Source organism: Lynx canadensis, chromosome C1, assembly GCF_007474595.2.
Source record: "Lynx canadensis isolate LIC74 chromosome C1, mLynCan4.pri.v2, whole genome shotgun sequence".
Classification (NCBI taxonomy): Eukaryota; Metazoa; Chordata; class Mammalia; order Carnivora; family Felidae; genus Lynx; species Lynx canadensis.
In genome coordinates this window covers 38,145,125-38,163,129 of record NC_044310.1, presented here as the reverse complement: position 1 = coordinate 38,163,129, position 18,005 = coordinate 38,145,125, and the positions used below count along the sequence as shown (strand labels likewise).

Sequence of the window (18,005 nt, the reverse complement as noted above, 5' to 3'; positions counted from 1 at the left end):
CTTACCCTTAAGGACTTCATGATCCAGTGGGGAAGACAGACTCAATTAATTACTATATCTTTTGCTGTAGCCAATCTGATGGAGGTAGGAGGGGGAGCAATGGATGCCATGGGAACAAAGGAAAACTACCTATCCGACATTTGCAGAGAGTAAGTCAGCAAGCCTTCCTGGAGGAGGTGACATTTAGGTTCAGACAATTTCAACAATACCACAGTCCCCACCACTGCCACTGTCATCACTGGCTACAATTTATTTAATATTCAGTCTGTTCTGAGGATTCTGCTGGACCATTATTAGTTCATGTTCACAATTCAGGAAGTCAAGGTTGTTTTCCTTGTTACACATATGATAAAACAGAAGCAAAAGAGGCTTCAAAAAAAGAAATGTTAAAAAGATCACATAGCTAGTAAGGAGTACAACCAAAGCTTAAACCCAACTGTGACTTCCAAATCTTCTGGTCTTCACAACACTGCCTTACAGGTCTGTGTGACTCTCAGAGGCAAGGCTGAGACTAGTGGAGGAAGTCACTGGGAGACAAATTTCAGCTAAAGAGAAAAAAGACTTTTCTAGCAGAGCTGTCCCAGAATGAGATAAGCTGCCTGGGGAGGTGGTGAGTACCAGGTCATAGAAATATCATGGAGCAAGCTGGTGACTTGGCTAAAACATTGCTTAGGGCATTCTTATCTGGAGGCAGAGGAGAGGTAAGTAAGCTAACCTTCTCTAAGGAACAGTCATTTGTGATTAAGTCTTATTAACAACAATGTTCCATTCCAAGTTTTTAGATGCTCAGTGGAAGCTGGAAGAACTCTGGGAGCATAACACCCAGACCCGTGGTTCCATCTTCTTGGTGACCAGCCACTGGGAAGTGAACAATATAGGGGCCTGCTGGAGTTTTCTATAAATTAGGCTACAGAGTTATATGGTTAAGGATGCTTTCCGTTAAAGAAACAAGGACTAATTCCAGCCACTTAAGCAAAAAGGGAATTTATAGGAAAGATCACATTTGGAAAACAAACAATTAATAGACTGGCTTTGGAAGGCAGAAAATTGGCTCTTGGCAGAAGTAATCTACTTCTGTACCATGGTGGCACTGCTGTACACCTGACTTCCAGCCTGCATCACCTAGTCCAAGTTTAAATCCTGGGGGAAGTGGCTGTTGCCCGAGTCTGGTTTCCTGTTGCTGCCCTGGCTGGCAAATCACAAAGAGCATGTGGCTCATCTGGTCTTCTGTGGGAGGAAAAAAAGGCACCACCATAGTCTCATCATCTGTAATGTTGGAGGAGCATACTCTTCCCAACCCTGTCCCATCTAATCATAGGGTTAGATGCTGGGCATTCCCCCAAAGAAAATGGGCAAATGCCTACTACATTAGGAACATGGACATGCACTCTGATCTGCCTGATTCCCAGACTGGAAGAAAAGATATGGGGTATCCCTGACCACTGCTGTCTACTGCCCATTCCAGGCCCCTGTACACTGCAAACTTATTAGTCTATGTCACTCCTATAGGATGTAGCACAAAATAATAACAGAGGCACCTGGGTGGCTCAGTCAGTTGAGCGTCTGACTTTGGTTCTGGTCATGATCTCGTGGTTCTGTTTCGGATTCTGTACGTCCCTCCTTCTGCCCCTCTCCCGGTCATGCCCTGTCTGTCTCTCTCTCTCTCTCTCTCTCTCTCTCTCTCTTAAAAATAAATAAACATTAAAAAAATAATAAAAATAAAAATAAAACAATAATAAAATGTTCAACAAAACAACAACATAACATTTTAAAGTTGTTATTATATGTCAGAACCCATGCTAAATTAAGTTCAATACATGTGTTTATCTCATTTAATCCTCACAATATTGTCCTGAATTATAAGTGGACATAAGCCTGGAGCATATCTTCTTTCTCCTGTTAGCCTATGTTCTTAAAGGCCAGGAATGACGTCTGCTTGTGAACCAGTCCTGACATCACCTCTTTTCTCTCAAGCACTTTGTTTGTAACCTCTCTGGGTTTCAGTTTCCACATCTGCAAAATGGGAATAGTAATAGCACCACCCTCATAACATTAACTTCAATTACGTATTTTGTATTTGGTAAAGTACTTAGTTCTTGAGACCAGAGTAATGTCAGCAAATGTTCTCTTGATTGTGTTTGCTTCATTGGGTGATGCTGTTGTAACCTAGATGTAGCGCTATCTCTGTTCTTACTCTGCAAGCGGTAAAAAGCCAGCATCAGCACCGGGTTGATCTCAACACAGCAATACAAAATAATAATAATAATAATAATAATAATAATCATAAAACTCTTTGCCAGGAATTCAAAGCCCTTCACATTTCACCACCACCTCCCTTTATAGCCTTACCGTCACCACCTCCCCACTACATACTCTATGACTTAGCCAAACCAAACTGTCCACTATTCCCCCAGTATCCTGGGTGGATTCACAGTTCCTTTCTTTGCTTCTATATTTCCTTTCGCCCCCAACACCTGGAAAAATTCTATTCATCCAGCAAGGCTCAACTCAAATGACTTCTCCTCAATGATGCCTTTCCCCGTATGCCTCATGAAACATTCTCCTACAGGGTTCTGACAATGCTTATTTTAAGTGACAAGGGGAAATTTTTATTTACCACCCCCCATTCTTACCCCAACCATCTTGAAGGAGAGGTAGATTCCCAGTACAATCCTTTATTTTTCTGAGTAGGGTGATAGATGGGGGATAGAAATTTAATAAATTGAGAGAGGGTTAAACTATATTGCTTAAGGAAAGAGAGGAGCTTGGAGGATAAGATGGGGGGTGTAAAATAGTGAATCAGAGGGATAGAGGAGAAAAAGGAGGACAATTGAGGCTCAGAAGACAAAGATAATGATACCCATCAGTTTTGAATCTGGTTAAAAATCTGCAAAGAGCAGACTTTTATCCTGTAGGTGATGAAGACCTATAGATGAATCTTGATTAGGAAAGCAAGCCAGTCAGATTTGTGTGGGAGACAGTCTGGGGATTATAATAGGATGGCCTGGAGAGAAGGAAAGTGGCAATTAGAATTGTGAGCAACCACAGAGTTTCAGGAACTTGTACCTCAGCCTGGGCTGGGCTGGAGAGTACCTAGAGTGTGTGAAGGCCTGGTGGATGGTGGCATGGGGACAGAGACCTGGAGGTGACATCTCTTCCCAAGTCTAAGCAGGGCTTTGAGTAGATCTGAAGTGAGAAAAGGAGGAAGAGGGAAGAGAAGAGAACCAGAAGCCATGATTGCACTTGTCCTAGTGAGGTTATTTAATGTGCTCAAGGGAGAGTATGGAGAAGGTGGTCAGGATAGCCTCCACTGAGCTGGTGACATTTGAACACAGATTTGAAATAAGTAAGAATGAGTCATTAAGATATCTGGAGGGAGAGTATTTGGACAGAGGAACAGCCTATACAAAAGTCCTGAGACAAGATGCACCTGGTGTGGTGAAGGAACAGTGAGGACTCCAGCATCTGGCACAGAGAAAGCAAGAGGGATGGTGGTAGGAGCTGAAGTCAGAGAGGTTGGCAGAGAAGGACCACATGGGGACTGGTAGCTTGTGGGGGGCTTTACTCTGCATCTAATAGGGACCATTTGAGGAAAGGGACATAATTTTACTTATGTTTTAGAGGATCACCCTAGATGTTGTGTGGAAAATGGGGGTGTAAGGGGAAGATAAGGTGAGAGGTGGGCTGGGAGGATGACAGGATGGAAATAAGACCAGGTAAGAGATTATTACAATACTTGGGACCTTGGTCCAAGCTCAAGGTAATATCAATGGAGGTGATAAAAAGGTGTTGATTCTTAATACATTTTGAAGGTAGAGACAATGGGTTACCTATGGGTAGGAGACAGAGAGGAATAATAGGGACACCAGTGACTTCAGCCTGAACATTTCTTTCTACTGCTCTGTGTAACACATCTACATATATCTGCGGTCTCAGAGAGTGGATACTGAAGTCAGACTCGTCGACAGAAATATCTGAACTTCTCTGTGACTCAGCTTCTTCTTATGTAAAGTGGGAATTATAACAGTAGTGGCTTCATAGGGTTGTTGAAAGCATTGAATGAATTAATGCATGTAAAATGTTTAGAACTGTCTCTGGCAAAAAATAAAGGCTAGATAAGTGACATAATGATTGTTCCTACTCCTAACTGTATTTTGGTAAGTGAGAAGCTTGGTTTGTCCTGTTCATACTGACTCTGACTTTGGGTATTACCCAGGTGCTCTCTAATGGGGTTTGACCTGAACCGTCACTGGCTGGATCCCTCTCCGTGGGCTCACCCTACCCTACATGGAGTGAAACAGCTCATCATCCAGATGTACAATGACCCAGTGAGTAACCAAACCCATTCAGCACCTGCTGGTTTTATGCCTTAATCTGGGAAAGGGCAGCGCTGTACTGGGGATATCTACTAGGAGCTACAAATTAGGAGTGCAGGGTCAAACCAGGGTGGGTATTAGGCCTGCTGGTCTCATCTCTAAATGAGTAGCTTCTCCTCCCTTCACAAATACTGGGTTCAGTTGGGTTCAGGAGGTCTCATGGGATAAAGGAAATATATTGAAGCAGATTCACATTTGTCAAGGCTCTTTGGCTATAAGCAAAAGAAATACAACTTGAAATATGCAAAATAGAGAATTTATTACAAGAGTCCCAGAATACTGTAGACTGGCCCTCCTCCCCTGTAGGAGACAGGTGTCAAGTGTCACATCTAGTGACTCCCATCGCTGGAGAGTGATTCGCTCTCATTTTCTAGTTCCAGTTCCAAAAGGACCATGACTGACCTAGTTGGGAGGACATGCTACCACTGGGCAAGTCAACTGTGGCCCCAGAGGCAAGCGTATGTAAGACAGGACAGCCTCACTGGAACCACATGGTTGGATTTAGGGGTTATGGGGGTGATGGTGGTGGTAGTGAACTTGTTCCCAGAGAAGAGGGCCTGCTATTCCAGAAAGAAGGAGAACAATGGGTGTCCATATTGAGTTTTCTCATAGGGGTAAGACTTTTAAGAAATAGGAGAAGACATTGGGATTTCATAGGTTAGAGAAAGGAGGACGACCATAGTCATTCTATCTCTGAAGAGCTATCAGAGAGGACAGGACAGACATCTTCTGGGTGGAGGCCAAAGGTAGAGGTAAGACCTGTAGAGAAATAGAACTTTTTAACATTTAGAGCTGCCTGAGCCAGAGTGGGTGTAGGAGCTGTGAACTTTGCCTTACTAAAAGTGTTCACCTTGAAGCTAAATGACACTGTCAAAATGGCGTATAGAGGAGATTCAGCTGGAAGACGCTGTAGTGAGATGGCATCTGAATCTCTTCTAACTTTGATGACTGTGATTTCATGATCCCTTGATTTCCATAGCCCCTAAATTTTTTTCTGATCTGGCTGGTTATAGATATTCAATAACTATTGGTTGAATTGAATTGGATTAACTATGGCAAATCGTGTTATGCCAACTGTAATGTGGTTTATAGATAGAAAACAGTTATTCACTGAGGGGACTATGAGGAATGTCTTTAAAAAAAAAAAGACATGGGACAGTGATAAGGTAGGAGCCATTGAACAAAATGGTATTTTAGATGAATCCCTGAGGAGAGAGGTGGGGGGCGGGGCATGGAGGAGGAACCAAAGCGAAGGGGGTTAGGTTTGCTAAAGAGAAGAGGCTTCAGCCTGCCATTGCTATCATCAATTGGAAGTCATTGGTTTGCTCACAAACAACTGGGCACTCGTCCATGCTATAGAGCATAAATCAGGCAAGAATGAGTGACAGAGATATGTAGACACTTTCTGTGCCATGAATAGGTTGCTCATCAGCTGGCTGGAACTTAATAAACACATGGGGAGGCTGAGCTCGTTGCATAAGCTGTGTTGTTCCTGACAGTCCACTCCTTTAAGTCCTAAGCAAGAACAGGGAGCACTAACCTGGGAGTCAAGGATCCCAGCTCCCTCCACCTCTTCTCTTTTCCCCACCCCTCTCTCCCTGCCCAGGCTTTTACCCCAGTCTTGCCTTCCTTCTTTCTACAAATATTTATCAAGTAGTTTCTACATACTAGGCATTGAGGCTTTTTCTAGTAGTGAACAAAACCCTAACCCTTGCAATCTGCAGGGAAATAGACATTAAGTAAGTAAATACTGGTAAATACAGATTTACAAATTGTGTGTGGAGTTATGGGGGGAGAAAAAAGCACCGAGAATGTAACCTGTGGGTAGGATGGTTATAAGTTCTGGCTTGCCTGGGGCAGTTCCCACTTATACCTGTTGTCCTAGAGTATGAACAATGCCCCCTTTCGCTCTTAGAAGTGTCCCAGTTTGGATGATAAATTATACCATCTCTCTACTTAAGAGCTATGTAAAAGCACTTAGCAGAGTACCTCGTGTGTAGTAGATCCTCAACAAACATTATTTGGATTGGATTAAAAGTCACATTTGACTTTAAGGGACATTGTGTCCAATTGCAGACACTGCAGTACCCAAAAGCATCTGCCCTAATAGCTTTAAATGCTTTCTACTCCTGACCTTCACTGTTGCGCACATCATCATAATCACTCAACCCAAAGCTGTGTGAACTGCCAGGACAGCTTCTGGCCTTGTTTCTAAATGCTCACAGCCTCACTCCTTCATCCCAGTGGCCTTCTGCTTGACAGAATCAGCAAGCAGGGGATCAGCAGACCCTCACTGGTGGGCAGGGACTATGTCTGTGAGCATCGTCGTTCCTCACCAAACCCCTTCAGGTTCTAGCTGGATGCTGGGAATAATCAGAGCTGCTGTCCACCCCTAAGGAGTTCACAGCCTGGTAGAGACAGGTATTTACAGGCAGTTATTCCAGGTGCATTTGTAGAGGGAGGCACAGGGGCTGTGGGAGCCCATGGAAGGAACCCAACCCAGGAGACCACACCTGAGCTGATGCGTGAAAGATTCCCAGGGCAGGGAAAGCTTTCCAGGAAAAGGAGACATCTGTGCATCTGCCTTGAGAGGGAGGCACCCTCAGGAGATTTCCAAGTCATTCAGTGTGGCTAGTACTAGGAGCAGACAGAAGGGCAGAGAGGGTTATGATACAGGGTGCAATTTGGACTTTTAAGCAGGGAAATGATAGAATCAGGTTCGCATTTCAGAAAGACCCCTCTGGTGTCTATAAGGGGGCCATTTTGGAGGATCAGGGGGCCAGGCTAGAGGCTGAAGACCAGTAGAGCTTACTGCTATAGGCTTGGAGAGGCATTATGGAGGGAGATGAGGGCAGCTTAGTGCCTGGCTGATTGGATGGGAAGGGGTCTTGCATGATGCCCATCGTTTGGCCTGGACAGTGGAGTGGATGTGGTACCCTTCCTGAGATGGGAACTCAGGAGGGGCAGCGAGCCTGGGCACAAACTTTAGACATGTTGACTTTGAAGTTGAGCAAAAGTAATATGTCCAACCTACACTATGAGTCTCAGGCACGAGCTCCTCTGTGTCCCCACCTGACAACAGGAGCCTGGTGTCCTGTGTTGATGATGGCATTTACTTCAAAGGCTGCTTTCCTAGCCCTTTGCTCACTAAGCCCTTTCCCCTACTCTATGGGTCTTGGAAACTAAGTGATGATCTTGACCATGGAGTGTTTCACCCAGAGGACTGTACTAGATCTCAGACATAAAGTGTTTTATGCCCCACTCCTGGGACAGCTCCCTGTGGACAGCCTGGCCTTTGTTTACCAGTTGTGATGAACTGTCCCCTAGGCAGAGTCTGGCTGATTCATCTCAGAGTCGCCAGTGCCCAGCAGGGACCCAGCTCTGAGCAGGCACTCAGTGTAAATGCTGAGCAAATGATGAAGTAAACCAGAGCCTCTGTGAGTTGGTTTTAATATGATTTCCCTGATGAAAAGAAGCAACTGGGCCGTATTACCTCTCCCCAGTCTCACCTCCCACTCAGAGTGTCCCGGATGCTGCCACCACCATCCACGTGTCCTCTTTTCCTGAAGACTCTGGTGTATGGACATAAAGCCTCTCCTAGGTTTCCCTGCAACCTGCTGAGATTGTCCTAAACTCTCAGGGACAAAACCTGAGATGGTATTACCTGCTCTGGTTCCCACGACACAGGCTTCTGGTCACCTTCACTAATATGCTCCATTCGTAGCCTCAGTGCCCACCCCATTCTACCCACCATTGAACTTAGCTTTCTCTGGCAACCCAGAGCCCCCTCAGATCCCTGGGTTTCAGTCTTCCCACCGTCCAAACATGTCTTACTCAGGAGCTGCTCTTCGACATTTCATCACCTTCAGTGGTGAAGACCAGGGGAGCCAGTTCCATCTCTGCTCTATATCCAGGTTTCTCCTTTCCATTCTGAAGTTAGGTCTGAGTACTCTACCTCTTCCCCAGCTAATTAACCCCAGAAATGACATCACCTTTCAGGTGAGAGCTCACCCCTACCCATGGAAATTTGGCTTTATCCTGGCACACGCACCATCAGCCACACAACCAGAGCCACTTGTACCCAAGAGCACACACAGGGCCCTCCTCTCTCACCTATATCCAGTTACAATCTTAAAAAGTTAAGCCCATTTACGAATGAGCTTCCTAGGACCACCCATCTATAAGTCTCCTAATGCCTAACTATCTGAGAGGCACACCCAGAGAAGTGTTTGGCAAAGATAGACAAAAAAGCAGGTGTTGCTTTAAAATGCTCAGTTAATTGAATGAAATGCACATTTCTCAATGCATGGGCAAGACCCTCTGTAACCTCTGGGGTCATAGAGATTAATGGGGCAGGATCTCAGGTCAGGAAGAACTCATAATCTGATGAGAAGTCCAGACTCTTAAGAACAATTTTAATCCAAGGCAGCCAGGAAGGTGTGCTATGGTAGAGAAAATGCAATGCTTTGGAAATATGGGGTTGGGAGAGATTCATCCAATATGTGTGGTGTCTGAAGGATAGTGTTCTCAAGGATTTTGGACTGGGCCTCTAGCAATGGTGGCTGTAGTTTAGGGGTGAGGGAGGTTACAGGGAAAGGGGAGAGGGCATTCCAGGGAAAGCTCTCACAGAAGTGAGAGAGGCCTCAGCTGCTGAGCTGGTATGCAGGATTTATGACAGGCAGCGCAAGAGGGCAGTGTGAGAGGCAGATGGGAAGAAGCTCATGGGTGAGTTTGAACATGGAGCAAAGGAATTTGGCTTCTTCCTATGGCCCCGTGCCCTCTTCTCATTAAAATCAAAGTCTTAGGCCCTCTTTTGCATTGATTTTTGATTGAATTAAAAAAAAATCAAAGCTATGGAACAAAACGCCACTTGTTAGGAATATTCCAAGCACACACCCTCTCCCAATCTTAAGAATCAGTGTAGTCAATGGAGAGCCATCAAAAACATTTGAGCAAGGGAGACAGAGATCAATGAATAGTATTTCCATCCACTCAGTCCCCCAATTTAAAAACTTAAGTCATTCTAAAATTTAAATCCAACTGGATCTCTCCCCGCCTGATTAAGACTTTTCAATGACTCCCTATTACTTGTGGAATAAAGGCCAACGTTCCAGGAGTGCTATTCAAAGACATGCCTCATGCATATCCAGCACGTAACAGAGAACATGGCACCAGAGAGAATATTATGTTGAATGACATACACTTTAGAAACTTACGAAAGCTGCAGTGTGGAGAGTGGATCAAAGGAGATGAGACGAAACGAAAGGAGAGAGTCCCGTTCAGTGCTTATTCCAGTAGTGCAGGTGAAGGACAATGAGATCTGAACTGGAGAGTGGTGAGCACAGCTGCTAAGAAGACTCCCTAAGGACTGACAGTGGGAGGTGAGTGGGTCCCCTCCTGCTCTTTCTTTTGCCCCCCGAGTCCCCCAAGAACCCAAGGGTTGCTTTTGCTTATGCTCCAGGGGCGGGGGGCAGGGGATGGTGGTGGGGATTCCTCCTTTTTCCTGGAGGAGAACGGCCTGTGTTGCTATAACAACTTGGCTGTAGCTCTTAGACAGATCTGTTTCCTTAAATCATTTAAGGAAAATTAGCTGCCATAACAACATGGAGCAGTTTTTAAAATAGAGCAACACAGGGCCGGGTTGTTTTTTTTTTTTTTTTTTTGTTTTTCCTTGCTTGCCTCCTGTAGTCCTCAAGATAAGCTGCTCTCTTTCTGTCAAATAAATAAATAAGTTATAACACATCTGCATGACAAACAGAGCAGCCGGTGGCATGGTCATCTAACACACACAGAACCGGCACTCATTCATACTACACGGAAAACACACACACACACACACACTCACACAGTCACACAATGTGGAGATGTGCAGAAAATGCCTACATTCACATACCGAAAACAGAAAATATATGCATAAAAGCACCATGGACACGGTGCATACAAGACAGACACATAGATAGGTGTCAAGTTATACGTGATCACACATGGAACATACACACAAACACACAGCTAGGCAGTCTCCCCACCCAGTCAAAATGGCAGGAAGCGGCCCTTGAGGTCTGCTCTTCGCATGGGCAGAGGTTTCACAGGGTCGCCAGACCAGAAGGCCCTGAGACGGTAGCTCCTCACTAGAAACCAGGGGGTGCCTGTGTGCTCATACCTGACAGCCTGGGAGAGGAGCCTTGCTGATGGAAAGGGTAAACCCCCCTTGGCAAGCAGGGCGGGTAGAAGGTTGGGGGCACTCCATCCCCACGCACATACACACTTAGGGGCAAACCAGGAGAGGAGGCCACAGCCATGGCCTTGGGCTGGGAAAATACTCCCCCTGTGGCAGGGTGCTTATCACCCCCTAGGAGGAGGCTGTACCACATCCCTAGGGCATTTGCAGACTGTCTCCCTGAGGCCTCAGGAGCTCAGGAATCTGGACTGTAGGTTCCCAAGCTTTTGTTGCATCCCCATGTCTCTGGCTATATTACCCCAAAGGTCCCCTGCAGGGAGCAGCTAAAGCCTGTGAAGAGAGACTGAGAATACTAGCCACCCCCCACCAGAGTGGCAGAATCACTAATTTGCTTGGTGGTCTTAGGCAAGTCTCTTCCCTTCTCTGGGCCTTTCACTCCCCACACCCGCTCCCACCCCACCTCACCCCACCCCAGTCTATACACTGTAGGGGTTGAAGGATAGACTCCCCAGGGCCCATCTGGCTCCAACATTCTGTGTCTCTGCATCATCTTGGAGTTGTCTGTTGGTTGTGAAGCCTCCCCTGATGGGTGAGATTTCCATGACAAGGCACAAAAGTCTGGCTGCTGGCAGAGAAGGACAGCCTGGAGTGAATGCCTCTGAAGGTGCTTAGCACATGGCAGATGTTCTATAAGCATTTGTTTCCTGAGCCTCAGTGTGTCCATCAGGTAGAAGGGAAGAATAAGCCCTGGCCTGTTTACCCACAGGATGGAGAGAGAGATCCGATGTATGCGAATGTAAAGCGTTTTATCAAGGTGAAGAAGGACAATTTATTGCCCTGGGTAGGGTGAAGAGAAATGCCCTGTTGAAGTGTCCAGACTACAGCCAGCTGCCAGAAGTTTCACAAGGGATAGACTAGATGCACTCACACCACAGCCATAGATCACACACGCCAGTCTACTCAGCTATCTTTCCACACCTACCAACATGGCCCAGGAAATCAGTAAATAGCCACCAGGGGAAAGGTTCAATGTGGAAGTAAAGAATGAAGGTAAATATAATACTGTACAGGGGGCTCTGAGAACATAGGGGACTTTGGGTTCATGAAATTTTTACAGTTTTTTCCTACAATAGTCTGAGACGGTTTTGAATCTTTAAGAAATTTTAAGGGAAAATCATTATTTTTCTAAAGGGCAACTTCTCCCATCTGTGATAAAAGGCATGGTTTTTCTATCTCTCTAGATCATAACTTTGACTCTGGCAGCAAGCAGGGTAGAAAGGGATCTCTCACTTCAGAGTAATATTCCTGTCAGGGTGGTTGTTTCCTTCAATTTCTCTAACATCTTTTCATCCTGAAAGACTCTGGATACTTCTCATCAAGTAACTAGGTACACATTGTTTCAATGGCACGGAGATCAGCAAAGCTTCCAGAAGTTTCCCTTTGAGCCAGCTCAACTAAACTCTTGTATCTCATTTTCCTTATTTGTAAACTGGGATTAGCAATGCCCATCCCATGGGATTTCTCTCAGGATAAGATAATATGTATATAAATAGCCGTCAATGGTAGGTATATGAGAAATGGAGCCACTAGTATTTTATGCATTTGGCCATTACAGCACTTACCTCACTGTTCCCACTGTCCCCAGCTCCCATACCCCACCACAGACTGTGATTCCATTGAGGTCTTAGACTTCACCTTAGCCATTTGTGATCCCTGATACCCAGGGCACAGGCCTTCCATGAATGTGTGTTGGGTGAGAGAGAGAGGAAAGACAGGCAGGGAAGAAGAAATCTGCTCAGCAAGACCTAGAATTAACATCTGAACAGGGTTCTGAAGAAAGGATGGGAATTTGCTGAGTCAAGAGCAGGAAGAGTATTTCAAGTCAAGAGACACACTAAGTCACTCTCCAAATCCTACTTAATCCTCAGAACCCACCTCCAGGCCCGCTTTCTCTAAGATTTCCCTGAACCCTTTGGCCCACAAAGGTTTTTGTTGCTTTGTTCTTCTATCATCAGACTTGCTTCTTTCATCTAGTAGTTTGTTCCATAAACACACAGGGGGTGTATTCTGTAGGCTTGGTGCCATAGTAGCATCTCCTCTGACTTCCTCTGGATTCCAGTTTCTCAGCTAAATTGCAAACCCTTTCAGAGCCAAGGATCTGCCTTTACCTCCCTGCTCCCCTGGGCAGGGCTGGCCACTCACTGGTAGCTCAGTGAGAACCTCTTCAGCACTGATTAAAATGCAGTCTCTCTAGAGGGTGGTTGTTAGGATTTCTATATGCATCCCACAGCGCTGGGTACACCCCTGGTTAAGCACACATCCTGCTGTGTTCTTGCGGTGGTTTTCCTGCCTCCTTTAGACTGAGCTTCTCAAGGATAGAAACTCTGTCTTTTTCAGCTTATACCTCAGTTACCTGGAAGGGACTCACCCTTACTTAGTAGGCCCTTGAACGTTTGGGGAAATCTTGTTAGCCACCTCATCTGACACAGTGTTTCCCAGAACGATAGCACAAAAGCATCCCAGGGAAATCCATGGCACCCTCGACTTTCAAACCCCTACACTTCTCTCTCACTGTATTGCATTTCTGTTGACTCACCTTCTTTCCTTCATTTTTTGCCCCTGCTGATCCCTTGTCACTAAGAGCTCCCATGTATGGAATTTTGTTCTCAAGCTCACAAATTCAGAAATTCTAGAATGTTAGAATCTAGTCATGTAGGATCTGCTACCAATATATGTTTAACTTACCCTGATTTCTAAATTAGACCAAGCTTGCTTCTCCATTTTCCCTATCCCATGATCACCCAATTATCCAGCCACAATGAGCTGAAAGGGAGTCTCTGTGGACAGTCCCAGAAAAATCTCTTTTCACTTACCCTTCTCGTCTGGTATACCTCCATGTTATCTCTTCCAGGATTTCCCAGTAACCTATCCCATCCATTTCTCACCCCCCAGCAAACTCCTCCCTTTAGGGCCCCTGGTTTGAGCAGGTTAGGATCAGCATACAGCCTGTTACCACCTTAGACTCTCAGCCTGACCATCCTATTACCACGTACAAGTCACATTTAAGATGTTTTGTGTTCGATGTGTGAGGAACTTCTCAGAGCGTTATTTTTGGCTGTTGCTGTTGGGAGGCTCTCGAGCCCAGGAAGAATTCATGCTGGTACATCAAATAGCATATTGCATTTCAGAAATTGGCCTTAGCCATGGGAAATCAAGTAAGCCAGATGCCTAATTAGTCCATTATTTACCGTGGTGGAGACAGCTGAATTCTGATGAAAGGAACCAGACTAATCACTGCTTCCAGCAAGAGGTGAACTATTTAACCTTTCATCCAGAAATTGCCCCTATCCTCCAGAAGTTCTGATGCCCACCTCCCAAGCCCTGTCCTGGTCCCAGGTGTCTGGCTGTGAGACGTCTTATCAGCCTGGACACAGCCTGACCTTCTGGCCAATGAGGCTTCGTGCTATCCCACTCAGCAAACCATTCCAGGTTCATATTCTTGTTCTCACTCCAAGACTAGTAAAGTACATAGATAAAAGAGTACCTTCCCTGCAATCTTCAAAAGAAAAAGGTTGTTCATTTATCCATTCAAAAAACATTTTCAGAGCCCAGGCACCATATACTGGAAGACAAAGACAAACAGGAAACAGTCACTTCCCTCAAGGAACCGATGATCCAGAATAGAGAGTGGTTTTCAAACTGTTTTCAGAAAAACTGCAAAAGGTCTGGGGCTCCCATGGGTAGCTCCTCTCCATTTTCACCTGCACGGTAGAATTTTGTGATTAAGGGCTCAGGTTCAGGCCTGGGGTTTAAATCTCATTTCAACATTCTATAGCTTTGCTATCTTGGGCACGTCCCTTACCTTTGCAAGCAGCTGCTTCCTCCTTTGTAAGAGGTTGTTGTGAGGGTTAACAGAAGTGATTCCTGTGACTTGCTGAAGGCACTTTGCCAGGGATAGATATTCTCAACAGATGTTAACCTTTATCAGTTTATGACAAACGTGTTTGAATAAAGGATTCCATGGCCAGAGAAAGTTCACAAACCCCTGGTCTAGGACTTCCGCCTCAGGCTGAGGACCGCAGGCCAGGGTATTGAGCATTATGACAGCGAGGGGCCTGGGTGCCACATGGGAGAAACAGGTCATCGCCACTGGACTTGGGGTCAGGCCAGGCTTTCTGGGGAAGGTGACCTCCGAGGTGAGTTTTGAAGATAGACGAGGAGGTGTTTAGACAGACTGGGGAAGTGTTACAGGCAGAGGGAACAGCATGTGTGAGCATAAACCTATCAGGTGACTATACTCAGAATTCTAAGGAGTTTGGTGAGATGGACTGGGGGAGCATATGGAGAAGAAGTGGGAGGTGAGGAGAGGGGGTAGGCAGAGGCCAGTCATAAAGCCCAGGAAGCTTGGGCTTTATCCTGAAATCCAGGGAGCTCCCTATTAGGGAGTAGAAAGGACATGGAATTCAAAAGGGAGAGGAAAAAAAAATGTTACTCTGACTTTCTGGGGTTTTAAATACATTGTTCTGTTTGTAGCCTTGAGCCAGCAATTGTAGTACTACAAACCTAGACTAAAATAATTTGAAGTGTGAATAATGATTTATGCAAAAAAAAAAAAAAGTCCACCAAATCATTATTTATAAATAGTGAAAAACCAAGAAAAAAATCCAAATGCCTAACAGTGGGAAACTGATTAAGTGAATCACAATACATTGTATAATGGATGTTTATGAAGAGTGTACAATATTATAAAAATGCTTATGCTATAATTTTAAATGAAAAGAATCAGAAGACAAAATTACATGTGTATTATGTGTTAAGACATATAACAACTAGGTTTAACACACACACAAAGGAATGGATGTAAAGTAGATGTTAACAGTGGCATTTCTGGGTACTAGGGTTGTTTCCTTCCTCTCTGCTTTTGTATATTTCCCAGCAATTTTCCACAAGTATATTTTAACTTTAAAACTGGAAAAAAAATGTATGGAATGAGGAGGGAGGCTGGCCCCCCAGATATGAGGAGGGACCTCATTTTATAAAATAAAATAAAATAAAATAAAATAAAATAAAATAAAATAAAATAATAAAATAAAATAAAATAAAATAAAATAAAATAAAATAAAATAAAGTAAAATAACCCTCAGAGACAGCTACTTGGTGCTGGGCCAGTCCCTAGGATTAGAGCCTGAGGAAGCCAGCCCAGCCCACATTAGAGAAGGAAACTGGGGTCAGTTGATACCTATCTATGCATCTGTCTTCTGACTAGCCATCCTTTTGTCTGTCTTTCCACACAACCATCCATCCATTGTACCTCTACTACCCTTTGCTCACAACTCCTATCCCAGAGGCACCCACGTCCAGGCTTCTAACATCCTAGGAAGTCTGCCAACTCTTGGCCCTCTTGGTAAGTGTAACAGGGACCTCACCACCCCTTTCTTCCTACTTTGTTCTCATTCTGCTAAGTACCTTGGCCTTTAAGCACCACCCTGTAAGCAGGAAGGACAGGGGGCAGACCCTTTACTCTCCTAGGGACTTAGAGCAAGGACTGAGCAGTTAGCTGGACCAGCCTCCAGCTCCTGCACTACCTACCATCTCACCTCTCTCAGACTTTGTGGCCCGATCTGTGCAATGGGGTAATAGTCTTTCCTCATAGAGGCATTATAAGGTTAGAAAATGACACTACACGTAGTGTAGTGGTATTTTCTAAGGCTGGTAAATTATAAGCACCCGATAAATGTTAGCGTTTATTCTTATTATAAACGCAAATCTAGTAGTATACGGTAACTGATATTTCAATGTTAATTTCACAATTTTGATGTTAATTTCAGAACATTATCACCATCTATAAACTGTAGTATTTAAAAAATAGCTATAGCTCTGGTTGTTAAAAGAGCATTGCAAGTAGGTCTTAAAAGAGAGCAAGCCCTCACTTTTCTCTGGGCTTCTCTGACCACTCCCCAACTCCCTCCCATCTGTGAGTCTTTTCTTCAGCTTGAGCTAATACCTTTAATTGCATGACAGTAAGCTCAGTTCCAGGGGTGAGAGCCTTTCTCTCTCAGGGCTTCCTGTATTGGTCCGTTCTAATCCATTCTGGGTGAATTTTGCAGTTTAACCTTCAGAAGGCAAGAAGGCAAGATTTCTGTCACTTCTAGGGTTTGGGTATGTGCGCACGTCTGTGTATAATCCCTAAGGGACGACAACAGCAAGGATGGTTCCAAAATGAATACCGGAAACGTGACCCTCAGGAACCCTCCGGGGCAATTCCAGACCCTGAGTGTGGCCTGGAGCTGCTTTCAGGGGCTGAGGCTCAGGACCTGGGCTTGCTGGAAGGTGGAGTTTGGACCCTGATTGGCAGCTAAGTCTACTTGACAGAAATGGCCTCTCTCTGGCTGTGTCTACAGGGCCTGTCGAGGCTAAAGCTTTTCTTTAAACTCCTGACACGACCAGCACACACTCAGCAGTCAGAAAAGTTGACTTACTCAGGCTCCCATTCACAAATGGATACTTTCTTTCTGCTGGAGTTTAGCTCCAGGCTGTAACCTTGAAAAATCCTCTACCTGCCAAGGCATGTTCTTTAATAGACATCTTTGCTATGTGACTGGGTTTTCTGGAGTGGATGGGACAAATGAAGACAGCTTTTCAGGACCTTGGGGTGGGGGTGGGAGTAGGAAAGAGGGAAGGCGCTGTTATTTATTGAGCAGGTATTAAGTGTTTAGTCATTGTCTCATGTAATCCATAGAACAACCATATGAAATGGGCATCATTATCCCTGTTTCTCAGGTGAGGAAACTGAGGCTCAAAGTGAATGACACCTTCCACAACTCCCCACCCCAACCATAATCTCCCCTGTTGCACACATTTATCACTCCACAGCACATTGATTGGTTTATGTGCTTGTTTTCTCTACTCGGCTGTGAACTCCTTGAAGGAGAAAACTGTATCTCTCACCTCTGTGGTCTCTTGCCCAGGGCACAGTACCTAACACATTAGTAAAATGTCAGTCGCAAGAAGGAACAAATGAAAAGCGGTCAGAACCTGCAAGGTCATGGCAACTGGTAGTAGCAGTTGGAAACAGAAGATCTGCAGGAGCCCAGGGCCGACTTCTGTAATGCCTCGGGTGAGCTGCTCCCCAGGGGAAGAGCAGCCTGCAGGAGGCTCAACATTTCCCAGGGGGTCTCCTCTTCCATTTTTAAAACACATGTAATTGGAGAACCTAGAAGAGAGGCATTCTATTGATTTACTTTTTTCTTGAATATGATGACACCTTTTAGTAGCAAGTGTTCAGAATCATCCCCATTGTCTTGATTCTGTTGATGTTGTAAATGGAATTCCAGATTTAGTCCATTACTTTGGATACCCTGCCCCTCCCTGAGGAGCACTTAGTTTGAGAAGTCCAAAATGAACTCCATGGGTTGAACATGACAGGTGAATTAGGAGTCGGGGTCTTATTG

At 45.0% G+C, this 18,005-nt stretch overlaps 1 protein-coding gene across 1 annotated transcript in view; it reads left to right on the top strand.

The window, feature by feature from the left end:
* Nucleotides 1-18,005, top strand: part of LOC115520742 (cytosolic carboxypeptidase 6) — a 138,777-nt gene that overhangs the window by 41,260 nt on the left and 79,512 nt on the right. The window contains exon 4 of the mRNA XM_032594080.1: nt 4,217-4,328. Coding sequence (XP_032449971.1) covers nt 4,217-4,328 — 112 coding nt within the window. The remainder of the gene's footprint in view (nt 1-4,216; nt 4,329-18,005) is intronic.